General features: G+C 52.7%; 1 protein-coding gene across 6 annotated transcripts in view; it reads right to left on the bottom strand.

Moving 5' to 3' along the window:
- Positions 1 to 6,416: 6,416 nt before the first annotated feature.
- The window catches only part of HDLBP (high density lipoprotein binding protein), a 73,501-nt gene continuing 57,637 nt past the window's right edge, over positions 6,417 to 22,280 (bottom strand). For all 6 annotated transcript variants that reach the window (XM_035006694.1, XM_035006696.1, XM_035006698.1 and 3 more), the window contains exons 17-28: positions 19,058 to 19,276; positions 16,219 to 16,440; positions 15,912 to 16,130; positions 15,095 to 15,233; positions 13,429 to 13,583; positions 12,365 to 12,469; positions 12,048 to 12,182; positions 10,869 to 11,012; positions 7,937 to 8,122; positions 7,331 to 7,447; positions 7,012 to 7,140; positions 6,417 to 6,880 (exon numbers count right to left, since the gene is read on the bottom strand). In XM_035006694.1, the coding sequence (XP_034862585.1) occupies positions 6,794 to 6,880; positions 7,012 to 7,140; positions 7,331 to 7,447; positions 7,937 to 8,122; positions 10,869 to 11,012; positions 12,048 to 12,182; positions 12,365 to 12,469; positions 13,429 to 13,583; positions 15,095 to 15,233; positions 15,912 to 16,130; positions 16,219 to 16,440; positions 19,058 to 19,276 (1,857 nt within the window). In that variant the 3' untranslated portion in view covers positions 6,417 to 6,793. The remainder of the gene's footprint in view (positions 6,881 to 7,011; positions 7,141 to 7,330; positions 7,448 to 7,936; positions 8,123 to 10,868; positions 11,013 to 12,047; positions 12,183 to 12,364; positions 12,470 to 13,428; positions 13,584 to 15,094; positions 15,234 to 15,911; positions 16,131 to 16,218; positions 16,441 to 19,057; positions 19,277 to 22,280) is intronic.

Genomic DNA, 22,280 nt, shown 5'->3' with positions numbered 1-22,280 from the left:
TCTATCACCCAGCCACCCCATCCCTCCCACCCCACCCCCCACTCCAGGAACCCTCAGTTTGTTTCCTACAATTAAGAATTCCTCATATCAGTGAGATCATATGATACATGTCTTTCTCTGTTTGACTTATTTCACTCAACATAATACCCTCCAGTTCCATCCACGTTGTTGCAAATGGCAAGATCTCATTCCTTTTGATGGCTGCATAATATTCCATTGTATATATATACACATCTTCTTTATCCATTCATCTGTCGATGGACATCTTGGCTCTTTCCACAGTTTGGCTATTGTGGACATTGCTGCTATAAACATCGGGGTGCACGTACCCCTTCGGATCCCTACATTTGTATCTTTGGGGTAAATACCCAGTAGTGCAATTGCTGGATCATATGGTAGCTCTATTTTCAACTTTTTGAGGAACCTCCATCCTGTTTTCCAGAGTGGCTGCACCAGCTTGCATTCCCACCAACAGTGCAGGAGGGTTCCCCTTTCTCCGCATCCCCGCCGACATCTGTCGTTTCCTGACTTGTTAATTTTAGCCATTCTGACTGGTGTGAGGTGGTATCTCCCTATTTCAGCTACCCTTTAAAATATGCTGACGCAAACTTGTTCATCATAAGATGATTTTCTTAAGCTCTTCTGTTTTGGTAGTTATGACCTCATTTTCTTTTCAGATAGAATTTTTGTTTCTCTTAAAAATCAATCTTCTGGACTGGACACCTTAACTCATTTGTTTGGTCTTTCTTGGGTTTTAATAAGCGAATTTATGTCTGTCTCTAAGTTTACGTGAACCTACCCCTTAAAAGCCTCATTTCGTTGGTAACACCTCTGTCCTTTACTTCTGAATATTTCATAACTGCAGTTGTGATCTCCCTATTTATCCACGAGTTATTTAGGAGAGTAAGCTCCCCAACGTGGAGGTTTTTTGTTTTTCTACTTTTAAAAAATCATTGATTCTGGGGTCATTGCTTGGAGCTCAAAGAGCCTGAAGAGTCCGGATTCTGGGGGTCATTGCTTGGAGCTCAGAGAACCTGAAGAGTCTAGATAATGCAAATCTGTCACATTTGCTGAGTTTTCCTTTATGACCTGCTCAGTGGATTTTTGCTGTTTCAGGTGAACTTGAATGCTATGTTTTGAAGCAAGGCTCTCTATATACTTACGAGGTAAAGCTTTTCTGCTCAGATTTCCATTTTCTTTTTCCCCCTGCTCTGTCGGACTCCGATAGAGGGTGAGAATCTTTCCAGGAATGTAGTTGTCAGTTTCTTCGTGTACTTGTCTCCTCTTGCTTTATGTATTCTGAGGTTCTCGCAAGTTGCAAATAGGTTCATATTTATGATTTCTTCATAGTGGATACTTTTTCATTTCTTTTTCCTTTTTATTTCTCTTCTGCCTTCTGGTGGCTGAGTAGAAGTGTTCTCTCTTTTCCTCTTTTTGCTCACTTGGAACTGATGGTGTCCATTTTTATTATTTTAGAGGTTACCCTTACATTTTTAGCATTCATTCTTAACTATATAAACGTTCCTTACCAAGACTGTAGGGATTCACTCGTCTCCTTTCCCCGTGTGACAAGGATCTTCACACATTTACTGCTGACGGAGCACCCACCACTGCACCTTATTATCGTTACACAGTTTACTTTTACTATTAAAAAATAAAAACACTTTTAGTCATTTGTTAACACATCTATTTGGTGCATTTTGGTAGCTTCTGTGGCTATGGTTTCTTCTGCATTGCCTTCCCTCTGAGTTCATTTTTATTCTTGCCTGGAATTGCACTTTCAGGAATGGTGTGTGGTTGGCAAACCCAGACATAGGTTGGTTTTTACGTCAGGAAATATCTCTTTGTCTTTCAAATAGTAGGCATACAATTCTAGGTTATTTTCCCTCCTCTCTTTGGGACTATTACTCTCTTGTGACCTGGCTTTTCTTGTAGGAAGCATTGGTAGCATTAGAAAGTTTTTTCCTCATTTTCCTTGACTTGTGTCATGGTAGAGTCTACTTAAAAGTTGAAACTCAGTGTATGCTTTTGATCTAAAAGGTGATGTCTTGTCTTTTAGTTTCGGAAACCTCTCCACTTCATTGTTTCAAAGAGCTTCTCGGGGCTCCCGGGTGGCTCAGTCGGTGAAGTGTCTGCCTTCAGCTCAAGTCATGTTCCCAGCGTCCTGGGATTGAGCCCCCATTGGCCTCCCTGCTCAGTGGGGAGTCTGCTTCTCCCTCTCCCTGCAGCTCCCCCCTCTTGTGCTATCAAATGAATAAATAAAATCTTTAAAAAACAAACAAAAAAGCCCCCCCAAAACAAACAGAGCTTCTATAGTCTGCATTCTCAGCTTCTGGAACTCCTGCCACATTGGAGTACCTCTGATTTCCCTTCATGTCTCCTGAGGGCACGGTGAGTATTTGTTACATCTTCTGGCTCTCTGTAGAGCATTCAGGGTGACTTTGAAGAATTGTCTCTGTGTCCCCAGTCTCTCTTCTGTTGTGTCTAGTTTAGCCACTGAAAGTTTATTACATTCATGGATGGTTTTTCCCTCAATTACTGTTTAATATTCGAGATTTTCCCCCTCTACAGAGTTGGCCCTGGTAGCGCTTTCCATGGAGTGCAGCATGTAAGTTTATGTCGCACCTTATCAGAAGTACAAGAAGCTGTCAAAGGATGGCAAGATGACAAACCAGAAATACCGAGCTTATTCTTCAGTCAGGGAGAGCGGTGCTGGGCAGGCAAGTGTGAGTAGAGCTCGCTGCTGGTCTCGTGGAATGGCACGTTCTCACAGTTAGGGTGACACCACCCATAGAACCACAGATTTATTGTATTAGCACATCCGCTGGACAATAGGACATTTGCCACTGCGGGGCCCAGTTTAGGCTACAGGGGAATGGGACAATCCAGCCCATCTATCCCTTTGGAACCCCAACACTGAAAGCTGAAGGTCCTGTCAGAGTACCCTGGGTAGGAATACTCCTCCTCCACGCGCCCTCAGGTAAGCCTGGCCCAGAGTCATAGGATCATGGGAGGAAAAGGTGGAGCCCCAGCTGCCCACACTGACTTCCCAGTCTCCTGCAGGTACCAGGCTTTCAGGGAAGATGATGAGCACAATTCCCTGACCTACTGGAATTTTCTGGCCATCCGCCTGGCCTTCATTATTGTGTTTGAGGTTAGCCAGGTTCCCAGTTCCCCAGCTGGCTTCTCCTACTGCCCCCACCCCGCCCTCAGGATGCCTTGCCACATCCACCATGTGGTGTGCAGGTGTTGGGGGGATGGGGGTACAGACACGCCATCACCTGGTCGCATCACAGCTCTCCTGCGCACGGTCTTCTCCCCACCTTGGGGACGGTCGATCCCTGCCTGGCCTCGGTCTCTGGTCACTGCAGTGTCCCAGGAGGCTCCCCAGGGCCCCAGAACCTGGGACAGGTCTCTGTAGCCGTGGCTTCCGCCTGCTCTGGGGATTTCCTCGGCTACACCGCTGTTCTCCAGCTCAGCCCACACCTGGGAGCAGGTGCCCACACCTGGCCCTGTTCAGGCCGCTCTAGGCATCTGTTCTACAAAGGGCGGGTGCCTTCTGCTGCTGCTCATACTGTATCCTGCTCCCAGCACGTGGTGTTCTCCATTGGCCAGGTCCTCGACCTCCTGGTGCCCGACATTCCTGAGTCTGTGGAGGCCAAAGTGAAGCGGGAGTACTACCTGGCCAAGCAGGCACTGAGAATGAGGTGAGCCCCTCCGCCTCCCCGCCCGTGTCACCTTCCCTTGTCCACCAGTGGCATGGCGCCTGGCCCGGTGCTCTGCCGTGGCACGTGACAGTCCACGGTCAGTCCAGTCCCTCCCTCCTGCACCCTTTCCTGAAGACAGGCTTTCTCTGGAACAAACTGAGCAAAGGACAACAGCTCCCTGGGCTCGGAGAAGAGTCTGGGCCCACGGCCTACAACGCCAGGAGTCGGCCATGCCTCACCCGTCCCCTCCCTCTGAAGTCACAGGGGTCACCTCAAGTTGGTAGTCACACCTGGAGGGCAAGGACTCCGAGGCCCCAGAGCTATCAAAGGCTCACCGCCCTCGAGAGACCACAGCTCACCTCCTGCCCCTTCTTGGCCCAGAGCGCTGTGCCCTCAGTGACCCTGGGCCTCTGCTCATGCACCTTACCTCCCAGGTGCTGGCTGGGGGCCCCCAAGCCCAGCTGACTGTAGCAGCAACAGCTGGAGCTGCTCCCTGCCATGTCTCTCCCAGCCCCCAGGCCAGGTGGCTCCTCTCACCCCTGCTCAGGGCCCACTGCCTGCTTCCCTCCCAGCCCCTCGCCTGTCTGCTCTCAGGGCACCGATCCACCTCCCACATACGCCAGCTGGGGGAATCACACCAGAGACTAGAACTATCCATGGATATCCAGTTACCACTCAAGAGCATGCTGAAGACACCCCTGGTTCCACGGGACCAAAAAAAGACATGCCGCATGACAAAATGAATTCTAGCACACTGTATCCGGTTTTGGGTTTTATTTTAGAATTTATAAAATTCCAGTGTCATCCATATTCGTAAGCCTTTACACATGTTTGCATATAATCTCCAGATTCCAAAATTAAGGCCAAGGGACGGATCATAGCTATGGAAACACATGATATGGAAGACATTCAACAAAGGAAATGGACACGCACACCCCACCCTGCCCAGGGCTGTCCCAGAAGCAAGGTGGCTGCAGGAGACCAGGCCTGGGCAGGGTCACCAAGCAATCTTTAGTAACCACCACCAAAAACAGAGCACACAAGATCCCAAGTACAGTTTAGGGAAGGGAGGGGAGGTTTGCATCTACAACATTTAGCAATAAATGCAAATGTGCAAAAAACCTGTTGTGAAAATTTAAAATTTACCTCTAGGGAAGGGCAGGGGTGGGGGTGGCGGAAGGAAGCTGTAGAAAAGACCAAGGGAAGAGGGGTTGGGGTAGATGCCGTGGGAGTCGGTCGGAAGGGCAGGCAGAGGGAACAAGATGGCCAACAGGAAAGTCTCCAAGCCTCATGCAGGTGGAGAGGAGGTGCCCTTTCCCAATCAGGCTCCCCAAGAGATGGAGGGGGTGCTCCTGGAGAAAGGCCGGGCAGCGCCGCCCCTCCTCCCTGTCTCCTCACCGGGCCTGCTCTGGGGTCACCCAGCCTGTCTGCTGAAGTGCGCGTTCTCCCCTACCCCCGTCTATCGCTCCTAGAGACGGGCACACTGCAGGCTGCCGCAGTGGACGGGAGCTTGCGAAGACAGCTCAAGGTTCACTTGTCAAGCGATTCTCAGTCTACTCAGAATCTCAGAGTCAGAAGGTCACCACCAAGCTTCAGTTAATGGAGCTCGAGGGTGAAGGATGGGGGCGCAGGGGTGGCGCAGGCTGTGTGCGGGACACATGTCGGTCACATGTCTGGCCCCTAGGAACTCCAGTATCTCGGGGTGGAACAACATGACAAGGCCCAGTCGCCTCTGTGGGGGCAGAGGCAGGGAGGGGGGAGGCTAGACAGCAAGACAAAGGGCCCGTCCTTGTTCCCACACGACACAGCACACGGGCACCTCCGCACTGCCCGGGGCCCCCTTTCCTCTCCAGAGCAGACCTTCAACAATCGGGGGGGGGGGGGGGGGGGGGGGGCGGCACTTTGTCTCGCCAAGGCCTGGGGTCCAACACCCAGTTACCCACCACGCACCTGAGACAAAGCAGACCCTCCCTTACCAGCAGCTGGTCCTCTGGTCCAGGCCAACCGACCACCTCTCTCCACCCCAGGACTACGAAGCCTGCCTCTCCAAGCCAACTCCCGGAGCCTGCACACAGAACAGCTGGGCATGTGTGAGAGGACAGCCTGGGTGAGCCCCTGCGCTGCAGCAAACATGCCACCACCAGAAACCTCTGAAGAGCGCTGGGGGCGGCACTCCCCTAAGCATGGGACCGCGCCACGCTGGCTCTGAGGTAGAAAGGAGGCGACTCAACACCTGGCCACATGTGGGGGTGGGCACGAGGGAGGAGTGGATGGTCTACCCCGCTGCTCTGCGGGCCTCCCCTCCGTCCCCACATTTCTCAGGCCACACCAGGCCACCACGCCAGCCACAGTGGACCCAGATGGAGACTTGCAGCCTTGTCCTCAGGCTTCGCTCACCAGACTTGGGGCCTCCAGCGCTGTGTGGTGCAGGGGTGGAGACACTTGGTGCTTTCAGACCCAACGTGTGTAAAGCCAAGACCGCCCGAGAACCTGGGTCACCCTTCTGCCTTTCTGGTCCCCTCTGGGTCCACCGCGGCTCTCCTTTGGGTCCGGGTGCTCCCAGTGTGCATACTGGGTCTTCCTCCCCACCCTGTGGTCTGGGCTAAGTGGGCTTTTTGGCAGCTGGAAGAAGGTGGATTGCATTTGACAAGGAGGGTCTGGACGGCAGGCAGAGGGAGGAAAGGAGGTGGGAAAGGAAGAGGGCAAACGTTTTGGCTTTTATAAAGTCAAGGAAATTTATTTCCTGAGGTCATGACACAGGAAGTAGACTCAGCCACAGCTGTGCAGCTCTCACAGTGGAGGCCAGAGCCTTACTGACATGCTGGATGAGCCAGGACGCTTATAGGAATATGTCCAATTACCTCTGTTAGTGTTCACAAGAGTGGAGAGCCGTCCCAGAGCAAAGGTGTCAGGGAGCAGGTCCTGAGCGCACGCGGGGTGCTGGCACGCCCGGCTTCACTGCGAGACCTCGGGGAGGGGGAGGCGTCAACAATTTACGGAGGGTCCAGCTGCTGGGTCAGATTGAAACAAACCATGTGTGGTGGGGTTTGGGGCAGCAGGCTGGAGAGGTTTCTGCTTTTTGATCATTATCGTTTGGGGCCCCATGGGAGGGTCTTGGGGGCCACCTGAGCCCCAAAGCTGGGAAATTCTTCAGAGCTGCTCATATCAGGGGCCTGTAGGGGGAAAGAGTGCACAGCTTTAGTAAGGAGCTCCCACCTGAGCAGCTTCCCAAATGGAGAGGTAAGTGCCGCTCGCAGGTGCTCCCCCCTCCCAGGGCACACGGAGGGCCAGAACAGCATCTGACCTTCTCGCTGCTGTTCGCGGTCCAGGGAGCGTCCCGGACCACAAAGCCCTTGGATGGCGCTTTGGACTCCTCGTGGGCTGGCGGCTTCATGTACAGCTGCAGGGCCTCACTGTCGACCACGTCAGCCAGCTGTGGGCACAGGCGGGGGGTGAGGGGGGGTGTCGGTCTGCAGCAGGCATGCACAACGACCAGGCTCGCTCAGGGGAGACCCTGCACCCGGCATGCCCCTGGGAGCAAATGCACATGGCCTTGCTGTCAGCCCCGGCCAGTCAGAGGCGGGGTGTCCCAGGTATAGACCTGCTGCCCAACCACAACTCACGTATTCCTCCTCTAGGTTGAGGATGTGGTCGATAGCTTCTTCCACATTCTCTGGGAGCCCCGTCACGGTGACGCAGTTGGGGTCTGGGGCTCCACTCTGCGGGAAGCGAATGTCCACCTGGAAGGAGCACGCACAGCAGCTGGAGGTGGCTGGAAGCCCTCCACCTGGGGTCTCTGAACCAGAGGCTCATGGTTAGGCACGGCTGGGAATGGTGGGTTTCTAGTGGAGTTTTCCCAAGTTAACCTTGTTTTCAGGAGGCAAAGGTCCTATACGTCAGAGCTAAGCATAACATGACACATACAGAAGCCGCTGGTGCACCGTGGGGGAGCCCCTCCTGCGGCCAGTGCAGGACCCGTCCAACGCTATCAACGGCACACGGCTGTGCCCTCCGCACGGCCTCACCAACTCAGGGACAGGCACCCGAGCGTCAGAGGTCTCCCTTCCAAACCCTAAGTGAGGTCGGCAGCTGAGGCAGGAAGACCTGAGCCCTCCACTAGCCCGTGTGGGAGGAAGTGCCCCCGCCAGAGCAGGAAGCACGTGCCCCATTGCACCCACAGCGCCCCCAGAACTTAATGACACCCCTCCACGGCTGGGCTGGGGACCCACCTTGAATTCATCCATTATTTTGCGGATGGCTTTGCCACGGGCGCCAATGATGCGGGCGTGAACACGGTGGTCCAATGGGACATCCTCAGAAACCATCTGTTCAAGTTCACCCACAATTTTCAATATGGCGTCCCGGGCAGCTTCTGTATTCTTTTCATACCCTGTGATGGTAATTTGGTCCTGGGGCTGAGAAAGGAAAAACTGGTCAGAAGAGGGGACGCCCCTAGAAATTCCAGGCTGGGAGCCCCAACCCAGCAGACAAGATCTGTGAGACGACAAGAGGCAGCACGGGCTGAGTGAGGTAGGCCTCACCTTGAGGGTCAACACTGACCTGCTCAAAACCAAAAAAAGCTAGAAAAGAACATCAGGTGCTGATTTAACACAGGTCAACAACGCCTACTAGCTCCTGCCCACTCCCCTCCCACCCCCACCCCCACCACAAAGACACGTACGGGAAAAGAAAGGGCACCTGCACACAAAGACAGCTGCAGGAGGGGGCACAGTGTTGGTGACCCCAGGCCCTGCATCTGGAGGTGTCTTGCTGGAGACAGACCGACCTGGAGAGAAGGTTCCAGACACCATGGCCAGCACTCCACAGCCACAGTGCGCCCCAGCTCAGGGTCTCCCTCCTACATGCACACAGAGAGGCGAGGGCACCACATCTGTAGAGCGTGGGCAGCGCAGAGACACGACTCAAGGCACAAGGAACACGTGAACACAAAATCACACCCACACGCCACGTTCTTTAAGATGAGAGAACATACTACACCTGAACAAGAGCAACGGAACAAAGGACCAGAGAGCAGAAACACTTGGAAACAAAGCAGAAGAGCACACGCTTCGAGATCTGCCCAGGAGAGAGGCCACAAAGACCACAGGAGACCACAGAGCAGCAGCTAGTCCCCTGATGCCCAGCACCTGCCACCCGCTGACGGGCGCCTCGCCAAACACCAAGACCAGAACATTCCGCCAGCGGAAGCATAACCCTCACAGGAAAAGGCTGCGTATGAAGAAAATATGGCCACCCAACCCTCTTCGGCTCGTGAAATATTAACCACAGTGGTCTGAACCCCAAATGACAACTAAAAGTGTAATCTTTACATAGAAAAGTTGAAGGAAATAAACATAGTGAAGGTGAGGAGTTTAAAAACTGAATTCTCGGGGCGCCTGGGTGGCTCAGTTGGTTAAGCAACTGCCTTCGGCTCAGGTCATGATCCTGGAGTCCTGGGATCGAGTCCTGCATCGGGCTCCCTGCTCGGCAGGGAGTCTGCTTCTCCCTCTGACCCTCCTCCCTCTCATGCTCTCTGTCTCTCATTCTCTCTCTCGCAAATAAATAAATAAAATCTTAAAAAAAAAAAAAAATACAGCCCCAAAAATATAGTTAATAAAAATGTAATAATTTAAAATAAATAAATAAATAAAAACTGAATTCTCAGTATTAAAAATATTAAAAATTATGGGCACGTGGGTGGTTCAGGTCATGATCTCAGGGTCCTGGGATTGAGCCCCACATCCAGCTCCCTGCTCAGTGGGGAGTCTGCTTCTCCCTCTCCCTGCTCTTGGGCTCTCACTCACTCTCTCTCCCCCTCTCAAATAAATAAAATCTTATAAAAAAAATAAAGTTAAAAAAATAAATAAAAACATTAAAAATTAGAGGGGCACCTGGCTGGCTCAATTAGAAGAGCAGTTGACTTCTGACCTCAGGGTCATGAGTTTAAGCCCCACATTAGGCATACAGCTTAAAAACAGACACACAAACAAAACCCCACAAAGAATAAAAAAGAACAGCAGTGTAAACGTGTCTGTTAGAAATGCAGAGGCAGACAGAAGGACGCACTTGGGGAAGGTAGGACCAGGCAGGAGGCAGACAGGAGAGGTGGGGGCTGTGGGGTGAGCCCCGACAGGCCTGCCTGCCTTTCTGAACTCAGGTAACTGTGCAGCTCACAGACTTGGGCTGGGGAGAGGAAGAAGGTACAGACAGACGGCCTGCCACAGTGCATGGATGCAGGTTGAAAGGCCAGAGTCTGGGGCACCTGGGTGGCTCAGTTGGTTGAGCGACTGCCTTAGGCTCAGGTCATGATCCTGGAGTCCTGGGATTGAGTCCTGCATCGGGCTCCCTGCTTAGCAGGGAGCCTGCTTCTCCCTCTGACCCTACCCCCTCTCATGTGCTCGCTCTCTCTCATTCACTCTCTCAAATAAATAAAATCTTTTTTTTAAAGATTTTTTTTTTTTGAGAGAGAGAGAGAGAGAGAGAGCATGAGCAGGGGGAGAGGGAGTGGGAGAGGGAGAAGCAGGCTCCCTGCTGAGCCAGGAGCCTGATGCGGGGCTCCATCCCAGGACCCTGGGACCATGACCTGAGCTGAAGGCAGATGCTTAATGACTGAGCCACCCAGGCGCCCCAAAATAAAATCTTTAAAACAAAATTTCGGCCAGAGTCTGTAGAGGCGTGTTGGGATTTGCTGGCCACAAGATTCCAAGCAGACCATTTCTGGGTGCTCTGGACACCACTGCAGCAGATGCAGAGCCTGGGCTGCCGCTGTGCGTTAAGACTGTGCTGGAAGGGGCCCCTGTGGCAGCCAAGAGGACAGGCAGGGGAGTGATGGGCGGGGGAGGACTGCACCTGTGGGGACAACTGTATGGGAGGGACCCAGCTGGAACCCCAGCTTGCCTGCCAAGATGACCAGGTGGGCAGGGGAAAAGTGCCCCAGGTCCACGCAGCGATGCAGGCTGACACGGACCGAGACAGGGCCCAAAGCCCAAGCCAAAACTCGATCCTCAGAGACCTGCCACTCTGCACTCTGCCCTCTCTCCACCCACCTGGGCACATCCTAAGCTTGCCCGCTCACTGCTCCCAGGTCAGGATGAGGTTACAAGAGTCCATCTGCCCCAAAATGCTCCGGTAACGGAGTCTGACCCAAGCAGTCATTCTTACCTGGCTCCCATCGTCCTTATCTGGAAACTGAATGTTCACATCATGTTCCAAGCGGATTTGTGTAATCACTGCCCCCTTCCTCCCAATAATTTTGGGATGGTATTTGGGGTCCACAGTGACGCTCAGCTTAAAGCTCCTTAAAGCCTACAGATAAGACAAGGGTGGAGAAGTTCAAGCCCGACCTTCACCATCACACACAGCCACGTGACTCACCCCTTTCTGTCCTAGACCCCAAAGGTATCCCCAGCGACAAAAATTGGACACTGCTTTCCTGCTAGCCTCTGTTGTCACCCCACCCCAGTAGCTCAAGGACCAGCCTGTAAGCAAGAGCACAGACCCTTCAGAAAGGACTACTCGGGCGCCGACAAGGCTGGCGTGGCAAGTGGTGAGCTCTGAGCTCAACTTTCTAATTGGTTTAACAGGGATCTGATGAGTAAGTATAAAAATGTTTGGGTGGGTGGGGGGGGTGGGGAGAGGGAGTCTTTCAAGGCTGGGGTAGAAAAGCAGGCCTGAAGGAAAAGCGGGCCAGCCAGCCTGAGACATCCGTGGCCAGAGGCTGAGACCGTTGGAACCACACTCAGGTGTGTGAGGTCTGTGGGCCGTATCCCCAACACGACTCCAGGAAATCCTCCGCAGCAGGAAGCCCGTGACCCACATCATCTGTAACCGGGCTTCTGGAGGGGACAGCACCCGGCCACACCGTTCACCTCAGGAAACCCTCCAACACCAGCTCTCCAGAGGGCACGTGGGTCTTGAACCCTCCTCAAAGCAGGAAAACCGAGCAGTGAGAAGGTCCACGTGGGCCCGCGGACACCCCCCCTGGACCACACCACTCACGTTTGGGGGTCTTTCGCAGCAACGGCTCCCAGGCCTCTCCAACCTGACCTTTCCCGTGTGGCTGGAGGCACCACACATGGCACGTTTACTTTGAAAAAAAGTACTAACTAACAGGGAATCTAACTTTGCTGCCGTCTTATGGAAGAGAAAAGTGCCCTGCTCCTAACACCGCATCTGAAGAGAGGCCACTGGGCACAAAGCACGACAGGGTCGGCCGGGTCCTCCTCCAGTCACCCAGCCAAACTGGCTGCAGCGTGGTCAGGGTGCTGGTGATGCTCTGGCAAGACGAAGGCCGAGGACCGCAGCTCTGGAGGACGCCCCCACGGTCCAACGGACACCCACCCGGTCCTCCTGCTCAGCCTGCAGCTCCTTCACGCGCTCCAGCAAGCCAGCCTTGGCCCGATCCAAATTCACGGCAAGGCCAGTGATGGCGATGATGTCGGACTGCAGTTCCGGCGCCGGCACGTGGATGTTCACCTACATGGAAACAGGAATGGACCTGATGTAGATGGGGTCCTGGACGAAGACACAGGGGCGGCCGGCTGCTGCACGGCTAAGAGCAGGAAGAAGGTGCACCGCCAAGGGGCCGAACTGCCAGAGGCCCTCGGGAGGGCTCCCACCCAACACTGGCTCCAGGGAAAGACTGCAAATCATGGTACCTCAAACTCATCCATCATCTTCCGGATCCCGCTCCCCTTCTGCCCAATGATGTACCGGTGAAGGTCAAAGGGTACCTCCACTTCGATGGTGACAGGAACCAGTGCCTGCAGGGAAGACGGTCAGGGGCAGGCCTGAGAGCTAGCGGGGAGCAGAGTGACCCTGTGAGAATTAGAGGGAGCTTCCTGGAACCTTCCATGCTGTTCCGTCTAAACTGAGACCAAGGTGCCCGGCTAGCTCAGTCGGTAGAGCATGAGACTCTTAAACTGAGACCAGCACCCAGGCTTTTAACTCAAAAGAAGACACAAAGAAAGAACATGGAATCAAGGGGCACCTAGGTGGTGGTTGGTTAAGCGTCTGACTCCCGATTTCGGCTCAGGTCATGATCTCAGGGGTCCTGGGATCAAGCCCTGCGTTGGGCTCCACACTTGGGGAGTCTGCTTGGGATTCTCTCTCTCCCTCTGCCCCTCTCCCCGCTTGCTTGCTTGTGCGTGCACGCTCTCTCTTAAACAAAACAAAACAAAACAAAACAAAACAAAACAAAACATGGAATCCATTTTTTTAAGATTAATGCCAACAGGGCAAACTTTCAGAAAGTCAACCGCAAGCTTACACTCTTAAATGTGACAGACCACTTACAGAAACAAAATGAAACAGAACAAACTGAAGCCAGGAAAAAAACCAGAGCAATCTGAGGCTTACAGAGGGGGACCAGTGGGGCTCAGATGCAGAAGCTGGCCCTGCCTCCCGGCCTCACTGATGTCAAAGACAGACTGTGGCCAAGCCCACGTGGGTCTTAGAGATGACAGCAGCACTTAAAACAGTGCCCAACAGGTAGGTGGCACTCAGTTAAGTATTCACAGCACAAAGCACTCATCCTTACAAGTCCGAGATAGATTTGGTTCACTATGTGACAGAAAAGAAAACCGAGGCTGGAGACCACATGCCCCCTGCTGTCACTGAAACCCGTCAGTTCCGTGCCCGCCAGCAGCCCCCAGGTGCTGGGCTCTGTGCCCCAGGCCAGTGAGACCAGCGCCACCGGCAGTCAGTGTCAGGCCGCACCCACCTCGAGGGCTTCCTTGGCGGCCTCACACTTTTCTTTACGGCCAGAGATGATGATGATGTCACACCTCCTGGGGGAGCCAGGGTCGGCCTCTTTGGCGTCCCTCCCGTCTCCGGCATCGTCCCCGTTCTCCTGGACTGACGGCTCTACACTGTGAACTGGGGAGACGAGAGGGGGGACAGCTCACATGCCGACTTTGCACCCTCTAGGCAAACACGTGTGAAGCACCCGCCACGTGCTGGGGGGGGTGGGGAGGGAAGACCCATACGCGCCTGGCTTCCCAGGAGGACATGAGTCACCTCAACTCAGGCGGAGCTGGTTACCTTGGAGGCTGGCGTGTGGGAGGCATGGGGTACGGCACCCACTGTGTTTGAGGGGCAAGGAGACTAGAGCCCAAGCCCTGGGGTTGGGACATGGCCGTGGGGAGGGGCCTACGACACAGGCTGGGAGGGAGGAGGGGAGAGGGCACCAGCTTCTTATGCCAGGAGGCAAGCAAGCAAAACTCAAGGATGAAGGGACAGGACACTTGACACAGACGCCGGCTGGTGGGGGACCAGGTGTGCACCCGAACGCAAACGCAAGGCTCGTGGGGCAGGACAGAATGCAGCAGTCTGTACAACAGGAACAAGTGTGAACGAGCAACAGTGGGACGCCGAAGCAATCACAGTCCTGCACCCAACTGTGGGGAAGGTCGGCTCTGCAGACACTTTCCAAAGTGGCAAAATTTGAACACCGACTAAATTCGGTAACAGTACCATATACTGTTAGATCTTCTGATTCTGATGACAGATGTGCCCCAGTTATCGCAAATGACGTCAAAAAAAAAGGTTCTCATTCTCAGGAAGGAGCCACTAAAGGTAAGTTTGAAGAGTACACTCCAATGACTTAGAAAAAATGACCGTATGCATAAAAGAAGGGGGGGCAAAAGAAAACAAACTGAATTTGAATAACGGAGGTAGAAAATACATCTTTATCCTATGCAGTTTTCCTCCATATGTACTCAGAACAGCCCGTGCGCTCTCAGGGCAACAAGAGAGTCAGCGGCCGCGACCAGCTCTGTACAGGACAGAGCACACGGAGTGGACACCGTCGCGAACCGGACCAGACGCATCCACCGAGATCAGTCCAAAAAGACGACACACTTGGCTGCAGCCTGAGCGGGAGGCGGGTCTTGGGAAAGTCAGCTCTGAGACCCCTCGCTGTGCAGGTCACCTCATGACTGCCTACCACCCGACTGTCCCCGAGGCACATGCAGAACCAAGCGATAAGCAGGACGCTGGTGCGAGGGGCTGTGGTGGAAGGGCAGCCAGGGTGCCTGCCTGTCAAGGGGTTAAGACCCGCCAAGTGGGGGTGCTGGGGGAGAGGCAGCTGCAGTGGACAGAGCGGAAGCAGCCCTAGCACACAGGTCACCTGGGACTTGTGAGAAGCCTCAGAACCAAACTCAGGGTGGCAGTTGGGGCGGGTGCTTCCCTGCTTCAGAGGCCGCAGGTGCTCTGCCCTCCTTTGCCGCATCACCCGCTGCAAGCCTCCTGACGCTACAAGGGCACCCATCACCCTGCAGCAACTGAGAGAGCCCACGTCCCAGGGAAGCTCCGGAACTCCCCAGGCAGGGCCCATTCACACACCTCCTGCTTCCCCACTCAGCACAGAGCTCACCGCTGGGACCCACCTGGGTTCTCCTCTCTGTCTGGGAACTTAATCTGAACATTATAGTCCCGAGTAATCTGCTGGATTCTGGAACCTTTGGGGCCCATGACAGATCGATGGAACTTCTGGGGTATGGCACATTCTATGGTCACTTGGGCTTCCTGGGGGGGTGGGGGGGTGCAGGGCACAGCAAGAAAGAAAAAAATAAAGGCAAAGGTTAACTGCTTAGGGTCAGTGCACATCCTCACCAGCCTCCACTCAGTCCTCCGCAGACACCTCAAGTGCTCCAAGTACAACAGGGTGGAGAGAGGAGGGGAGTGAGGCAGGAGCGAATGGGATGCCTCCTTCTGACACATTTCCCAGACACAAGAAAGTACTGATGACCCATCTACACAAAATGGCACCGAGGCTCGCTGCCGCCCAGAGCTGGAGTACAGCCATTTCTGTGCGTCCTGCACAGCTAGGTGCTGTCCCTGAAGGGTGGCTGCATGAGCCAGTGACAGCGAACGCTGGGGCTACGACTCCATAAGGAGGCGCTGGGACTGATGGTCAGGGAAGTACTTCCCAGGCCGCGGCAGGGGAGTGCCAGGAGGGAAAACCCAACTGGTTTCCATGTGGATCCGCTCTGACAGGCCCTCCCCTTCCGTCTCTTCTCTTCCCTTTGGAGAGAGGCTGGTTCCTTGCACAGATGGCATTTCATCATGTTTTAAAACGCCGCTGGTTAGGAGTAGTATTCCCTCCAACTGTCAGGATGAAGGCCAGAGGCTGAGAGCCCCTAGCCCCTCGCTTTGCCCCTGGCTGTTGGGGCCAAGAACCCTGCCACCCTCCCAGGCACCTACCAGGTCCTCAATGATCTCCTGAATGCGCTTCTTGGCCGCCTCCACACAGTCCTTGGCACCCTTGAGGGTGACCTTATCACTCTGTGTGCCAGAGCGTGGGAAGCTAACCATCACCCCACCATACTCTTCAGCAATCTCCCGCAAGACCTGGCCCCTTCGGATGACAAAATGGCGGTGGTGCTTGGGATCCACCAGCATGCAGTCTTCCACCACGTTATCCTGGGGCATGGAGGGAGGGGGAAAAGTAAATGACCCTGCTGACCAAGCCTGACAGGACAACCAAGGTGCAGCGCCCACCGGGCCTTACCAGGTTCTGGATGAGGGCTTCCAGCTCCTTCTGAGCCTCCCTGACAGCGTCCTCCTTCCCGATGATGGTGATCAGGTCCTGATCCTTGTCCTCAGCCGCTGGGAATATGATGCGGGCTCCAGTGTTGTCACGCACCTTGCGGATTTTGCCGCCCCCTTTGCCAATGAGGAACTTGTGGTATTCTGGCTTAGCACGGATGTCAACGGTGAAACTCTTGGTTTGCTGTGGAAACCAATCCCAGATACACTGGCCTGGTGCCACCTGCCTGGTCCCCTGAGCAGGTAAGTAAGGGGGCCTAGAGAACAAAGGCCTGTGGCTATCAAGCCTCAGCAAAACAAAGGGATGGACACCCAGACAGGAAGTACTTACAGCCCCCTCTGCCGTCCAGACACTGAGATGGCTCAGAGCATGCACATTCATAGCCCCAGTCCTGCCACTTACCGGCAGTGACCCAAACAAAGCCCTGCACGCTGCTCTCCACCTACAGAGGGGACTTAAGTGAGTATGGCAGAGCAGGTAAGCCCACGGTACTGCCAGCCCCACCCCCAGGCACAGCGCTCCTGCTCCTCCCCAAGTCGAGCAGAGTGCTCCCTGTCCAGGCCTTCCCCTGCTCGGGCTACAGGGGAGCCCACACACCAACCGCAAGGCCCAATCTCAATCTCGGACAGACCCAAGCCAACCAAGGTCCTCATCTGACACCAAGAAGCCAGGCCCCAGCAAAGGCCCCGACACGATGACCTTGTTGAGGATGCCAGCTCATCTGGCAGATTCACCAGGAGAGCACATGCACCTTCAGGCTGACTCAGACCCACACAATGCCTTCTCCTCTCCTTCCCTGTATTCTGGAACCTGGCGCATAAGCATGAAGAAACACAAAGGAAAAGAAGGTCTGCCAGCATGCTAAAAAGTAACAAGCAAATGAATTTTGTTATCTCTGAACTGCTGATTTCCCAAACACCCCTGAGAGAATCTTCAGACACAGACACTGGAAAATAGCAACATTATTAAAAAGCTAACAAGCTAGGTGAGCCTAGCCCAGCAACACGATGAAGGACAGCATACCTAAACCCTAAACCAAGTGGGGCTCATCCCGGAAAAGCAAGGTTAAACTTTAAAAAAACAAACAAAACACCCCCCCAAAAACACTTAAAAAATCTAATACATATGCTTAAAGACATGCTGTCATGTCAACAGATACAGAGAAAGCCTCCTACAAAGTCCCACCACCCCCGTTCCCGTTCCCGTTCCCGCAGTAGCTCTCAGCAAACTTGTAGCAGAAGGGAGCTTCCTCAACTTGACAAAGAGCTTCCTTGGAAGACCCACAGCTCATTTCCCACTCAATGCTGCAGGACTGAGCACTCTCCCCAAAGTTCGCCAATGAGGCACAGCTGTCCCCTCTCACCACTGCTCCTCAACACCGTACTGGAGGCCCAAGCGATGCAGTGAGACCACACCTACAGGTGTATGGATCAGCAGGAAAGAATTCAACTGTCTGTTCACAGACAATGTGTGTTACACAGAAAACTCAAGAATCCACAAGAAATGTTACTGGAACTGATAACTGAACTTTAAACCAGACGCATAAAACAAAGCCCATATAAAAATATCAGATACATTTCTACATGCTACAGTAACTAGAAATTAAAATGAATTAAAAGGTACCATTTAACAACAGCAGTCACTAAAAAGCAAAATAGTGAGGATTTAAATTGAACAAAATATGAATGAGATCCGCATGCTAAAAACTACAAAACACCAATGAAAAATCGAAGACTTAAAATTTAAGAACATAACCCAGAAAACTACAAACTCCTGAGTTGTCAATTCTCCCCAATTTGATCTTTAGATTCAACACAATCCCTGTCCAAAAATCCAAGCAGGATTTCCCCCTAGAAACTGTTAAGCTGGTTCCAAATGTGCACAGAAGGGCAAAGACGCAGAATGGCCAGAGCAGTCTGAAAAAGCGCAAAGCTGGAGGGATCTCCCAGCCATCCCTCCCTATGGAGTTGCGAGAACACAGCACGGTCCAGAAACAGACCCACACGTGGGTTCTGACAAAGGGGCAAAGGTGACTCAACGCAGAATTTCAGGGGTGATGGCCAAAACATTTTTTTTTTTTTTTAAAGATTTTATTTATTTATTTGAGAGAGAGAATGAGAGAGAGAGAGAGAGAGAGAGCACGAGAGGGGGGAGGGTCAGAGGGAGAAGCAGGCTCCTCGCCGAGCAGGGAGACCGACGCGGGACTCGATCCGGGGACTCCAGAATCATGACCTGAGCCAAAGGCAGTGGCTTAACCAACTGAGCCACCCAGGCGCCCCGGCCAAAACATTTTCACTGCAGTGGTGGTCACATGAGTTTGTTTATGCTCATCAAAACTCAGAAGTATACACTAAGAAAGGCGGGTGTTATCGTCTATAAATCATACTTAAAAAAACAAAACAAAACAAAACCCAGGGGTGCCTGGGTGGTTCAGTCGGGTAAGTGTCTACTTTTGGCTCAGGTCGTGATTCTGGGGTCAAGGGATCGAGCCCCACGTCAGGCTGCAGGGAGCCTGTTTCTTCCTTTCCCTCTGCCACTCCCCCTGCTTGTGCTCAATCTCAAAGAAATAAAATCTTAAAACAAAACAAAACAAAAACAAAACCCCAAACCAATAAACCAAATAGCAAATTTTCTGTACTGTGTAAGTAGGCTTTGACCTGCCAAGGCCTTTGTTCAGCAGCGGCAGAATCAAAGACACAAAAAGGTGTCTGAGGCAATTTCCTGACCTGCCACAACAACGGGGCGAGGATTTCTACCAAGAGGGAGACACAGGGCCGTCACTCCCGGGCATGAAGCTCACCTTCTCCTCGGCCAGGTGCAGGAGCTGCTTCTTGGCCTTCTCCACATCCGAAGCAGGGCCCCTGATGACAACAGTGTCACTTCCCGAGCCCTCCACCGGGAAGTGAATGTGCACCCCGCCACACTCCTCCATGATGGAGCGGATCAAGCGGCCCTTTGTGCCGATGAGGGAGTTGTGCAGCTTGGCAGGAATCGAGACCTCCAGCTCGGCTATGTTGGCCTGAAATGACACACAGTCTGTGAGGTGTGGGACACACGGCGGCACGCCCACTGCAGAGGGGCCTGGAGCCCTTGTGCTTGTGGGGACACTTGTGGGGGGCTGGGGAGGGGAGCAGCTCACACAGCATAGAAGGAAAGTCTCCACATCACACCATAAAGCAGAGACACAACCGAGATGCCCATGGATCATCAGCCTTTCCTATTAAAACCCTGCCTCCAGTCAAGGTGAGACAACAGGGCCCAGATTTACCTCCTGTGAGAAACAATGGTGTTCAAGACACTGGAAACGGGAAACAAGCAAGGTGAGCATGATGACAGTCCCCTGGCTGAGACCCTGCTTTGAGGACACAGAGCTGACAGTCTGGGGAGAGCAAGACTGGTAGAAGCCGCGTGAACTGGAGTTTGCTCCCACACTGACATCACTGGGGGGGGGGGGGGGGGGGGAGGGCAGGGGCCGGGTCCCCCCCCGGGCGGGGGGGGGGGGGGGGGGGGGGGACAGCAGTGCACAGTACTGTCTACACTCTGGGACACTGGGGGCAGGGAGGCCTCACCCCAGGAGTGGGAAGGAACACCCGAGACCAGGCACTGCTGTGACCCCACCTCATGTATCTTAAGAGCAAGTCCAAAAAGGAGCCAAGTACTTCAAAGTACCTTAGCAAAGCTAAAACATTTATAGGAATGCAAAAATATCCAGCATCCACCCAAGTAGACGTCCTAATTTCTGGCATCCAGCGAAAAAATACCATTCAAAGAAACAAGAGAAATCACTCAGTGAGGAAAGAACAGAAAACAGCCCAGAAGTGACACAGACGTTAGAACCAGTGGGTCGAGAACATGACTACAAGCATTTTCACGACTGCACGCATGGTAAAAAAAACCCAAAGGAAACAGAGCGTGTCATGTGTAAAAATGAAATATTCCACCCTGAACTTCTATAGGTGAAAATGTCTGAAATGAAAAATACATTAGATGGGATTACAGGCAGATTAGACACTGCAGAAAATTAATGAATTCAAAGAAACTAATGGGAAAAATACCACTTCTCCTTTCCACCCAAATAAATAACGTACCAGTGAACCACAGGACCACCTCCAGCCGGCCTAGCCCCAAGTAACTGGAGTCCCGACGGGAAGGACAGGAAGAACTACTTAATAATAATGACTCCAGGGGCGCCTGGGGGGCTGAATCAGTTGAGCCTCCGACTCGATTTTGGCTCAGGTCATGATCTCGGGGTCATGAGATCGAGCCCCACAGGCTCTGCGCTCAGCGGAGAGTGTGTTTGAGATTCTCTCTCTCCCCCTTTGCTCATGCACACGTTCTCTAAAAAAATCAATCAGTCAATCAAGAAGGATTTGACAACGCTGAAGTCTTTGCATCCAAGAAGCTCAATCAACTCTAACCAACATGAAGAAAAGGACGCCCAGACACATGGTAACTTTCGTAAGGCTTGCCGCCCTTGTGACAATCCTAAATACAGCCAGAGGAAGTCTGTGCAGAGGAGGAAAGCCAAGGAGGACCTCAGATGTGTCCGCAGAAACACTAGGAAGGCCCTGAAGCAAAGTCCTAAGTCCTGAAAGAACACCTGCGGCCTGAGGTCCGCCGCTGGGAACACAGAAAAGCTCAGCCTAGCTGGAAGACGGTCTGGCACTTCCTTACAGAACTAAACACACTCCGACCGTATGACCCGACTTACTACTAACACCGAGTGCAAGAAGCCAGTGTGAAACAGCACTGTGTTGTGGGGCTGGGGACATGGACACGGAGACTTGGGTGATAAATGGGGGTTCGCAGCTTCTCAAACTGCACTGCAACCAGCACAAAGTCACTTAGAGATAGGGCCTAAGTGGAGGATGTACACTAAAAACCCTAAAACCACCACAAAAATAAAAGTTATGTCCAATAAGCCAAAAAGGAGATGAGAGGAGTAAGAAAATTATATTAAATCCAAAAGCAGGCAGAAAAAGAGAACAAAGTAGATGGGGCAAACAGAAAACAAATGCAGGACACCTCCATAAAACGACCATGACCAGGGCCTGGGGAGGGGATGGAGAGGGGTTTGCAGGTACAGCTTCTATTTGGGGAGATGGGAAAGTGCTGAAGACAACAGCGGGCACAGCCACATAGCTGATGCCCGGGGTTGCACACGAAGGTGGTAAATTTTGTTATGTGTATTTTCCACAATTCTAAAAATTAAAAAATTTGTATTTAATCACACTTACTAAACAAATATAATAAAATATGTAACATAATACATGATACACACATTTACTAATGTAATTAAATGTAAAAACCTCCATTTAAAAAAGGCAGAGATTGGGGCATCTGGGTGGCTCAGTCGGTTAAGGTGTGACTCCTGATTTCGGCTCAGGTCATGATCTCAGGGTTGGGAGCTGGAGCCCCGTGTAGGGAGGGCTCTGCACTGGGCGTGGAGTCTGCTTGTCGTTCTCCCACTGCTCCTCCCCCACACTCACTCTCTAATAAATAAAATCTTTAAGATTGAATAAAAAAAGCTGCCTAAAAGAAACCCACTTTAATGAGAAAAAATAGATTTCAGAGCAAAGACTACTACCAAGGGTAAAAGAAGATAATTCTATAATCACACAAATTACACGTATCCGGAACATGAGACATCAGCACAGTGAAAGCACAGTATGGGAATATTATGAAAAACTTTATGCTAAAAACCTTGACAACCTAGAAAAAAAAACCCTTGAAAGCTACAAATCTTAGGCGAAAAATTTGTGCACGCAGGGACCTATCACCCAGGAAAGAAACAAAACCGACTGACACACAGGACAACACAGATGCATCTCAACGTAGCTGCTCCATGTGAGAAGAGCTCGAGCTGCGAGAGCAAACACCATGATTTCTTTTGTACGAGGACACAGGAAACTCGACAATCCCGTGGCTGAAAGCAGATGAAGGGCTGGACAGGCAGAGTGGCGGGGTGGGGGCTGGCAGGACAGAGGAAGGTGCTGAAATGGGGCATGAGGACATCTCCGGGG

Source organism: Mirounga leonina, unplaced genomic scaffold (genome assembly GCF_011800145.1).
Source record: "Mirounga leonina isolate KUSES-001 unplaced genomic scaffold, KU_Mleo_1.0 Mir_151, whole genome shotgun sequence".
NCBI lineage: Eukaryota > Metazoa > Chordata > Mammalia > Carnivora > Phocidae > Mirounga > Mirounga leonina.
Note: the sequence above shows the minus strand (reverse complement) of the source record. Positions and strands in the feature narration are given on the sequence as shown.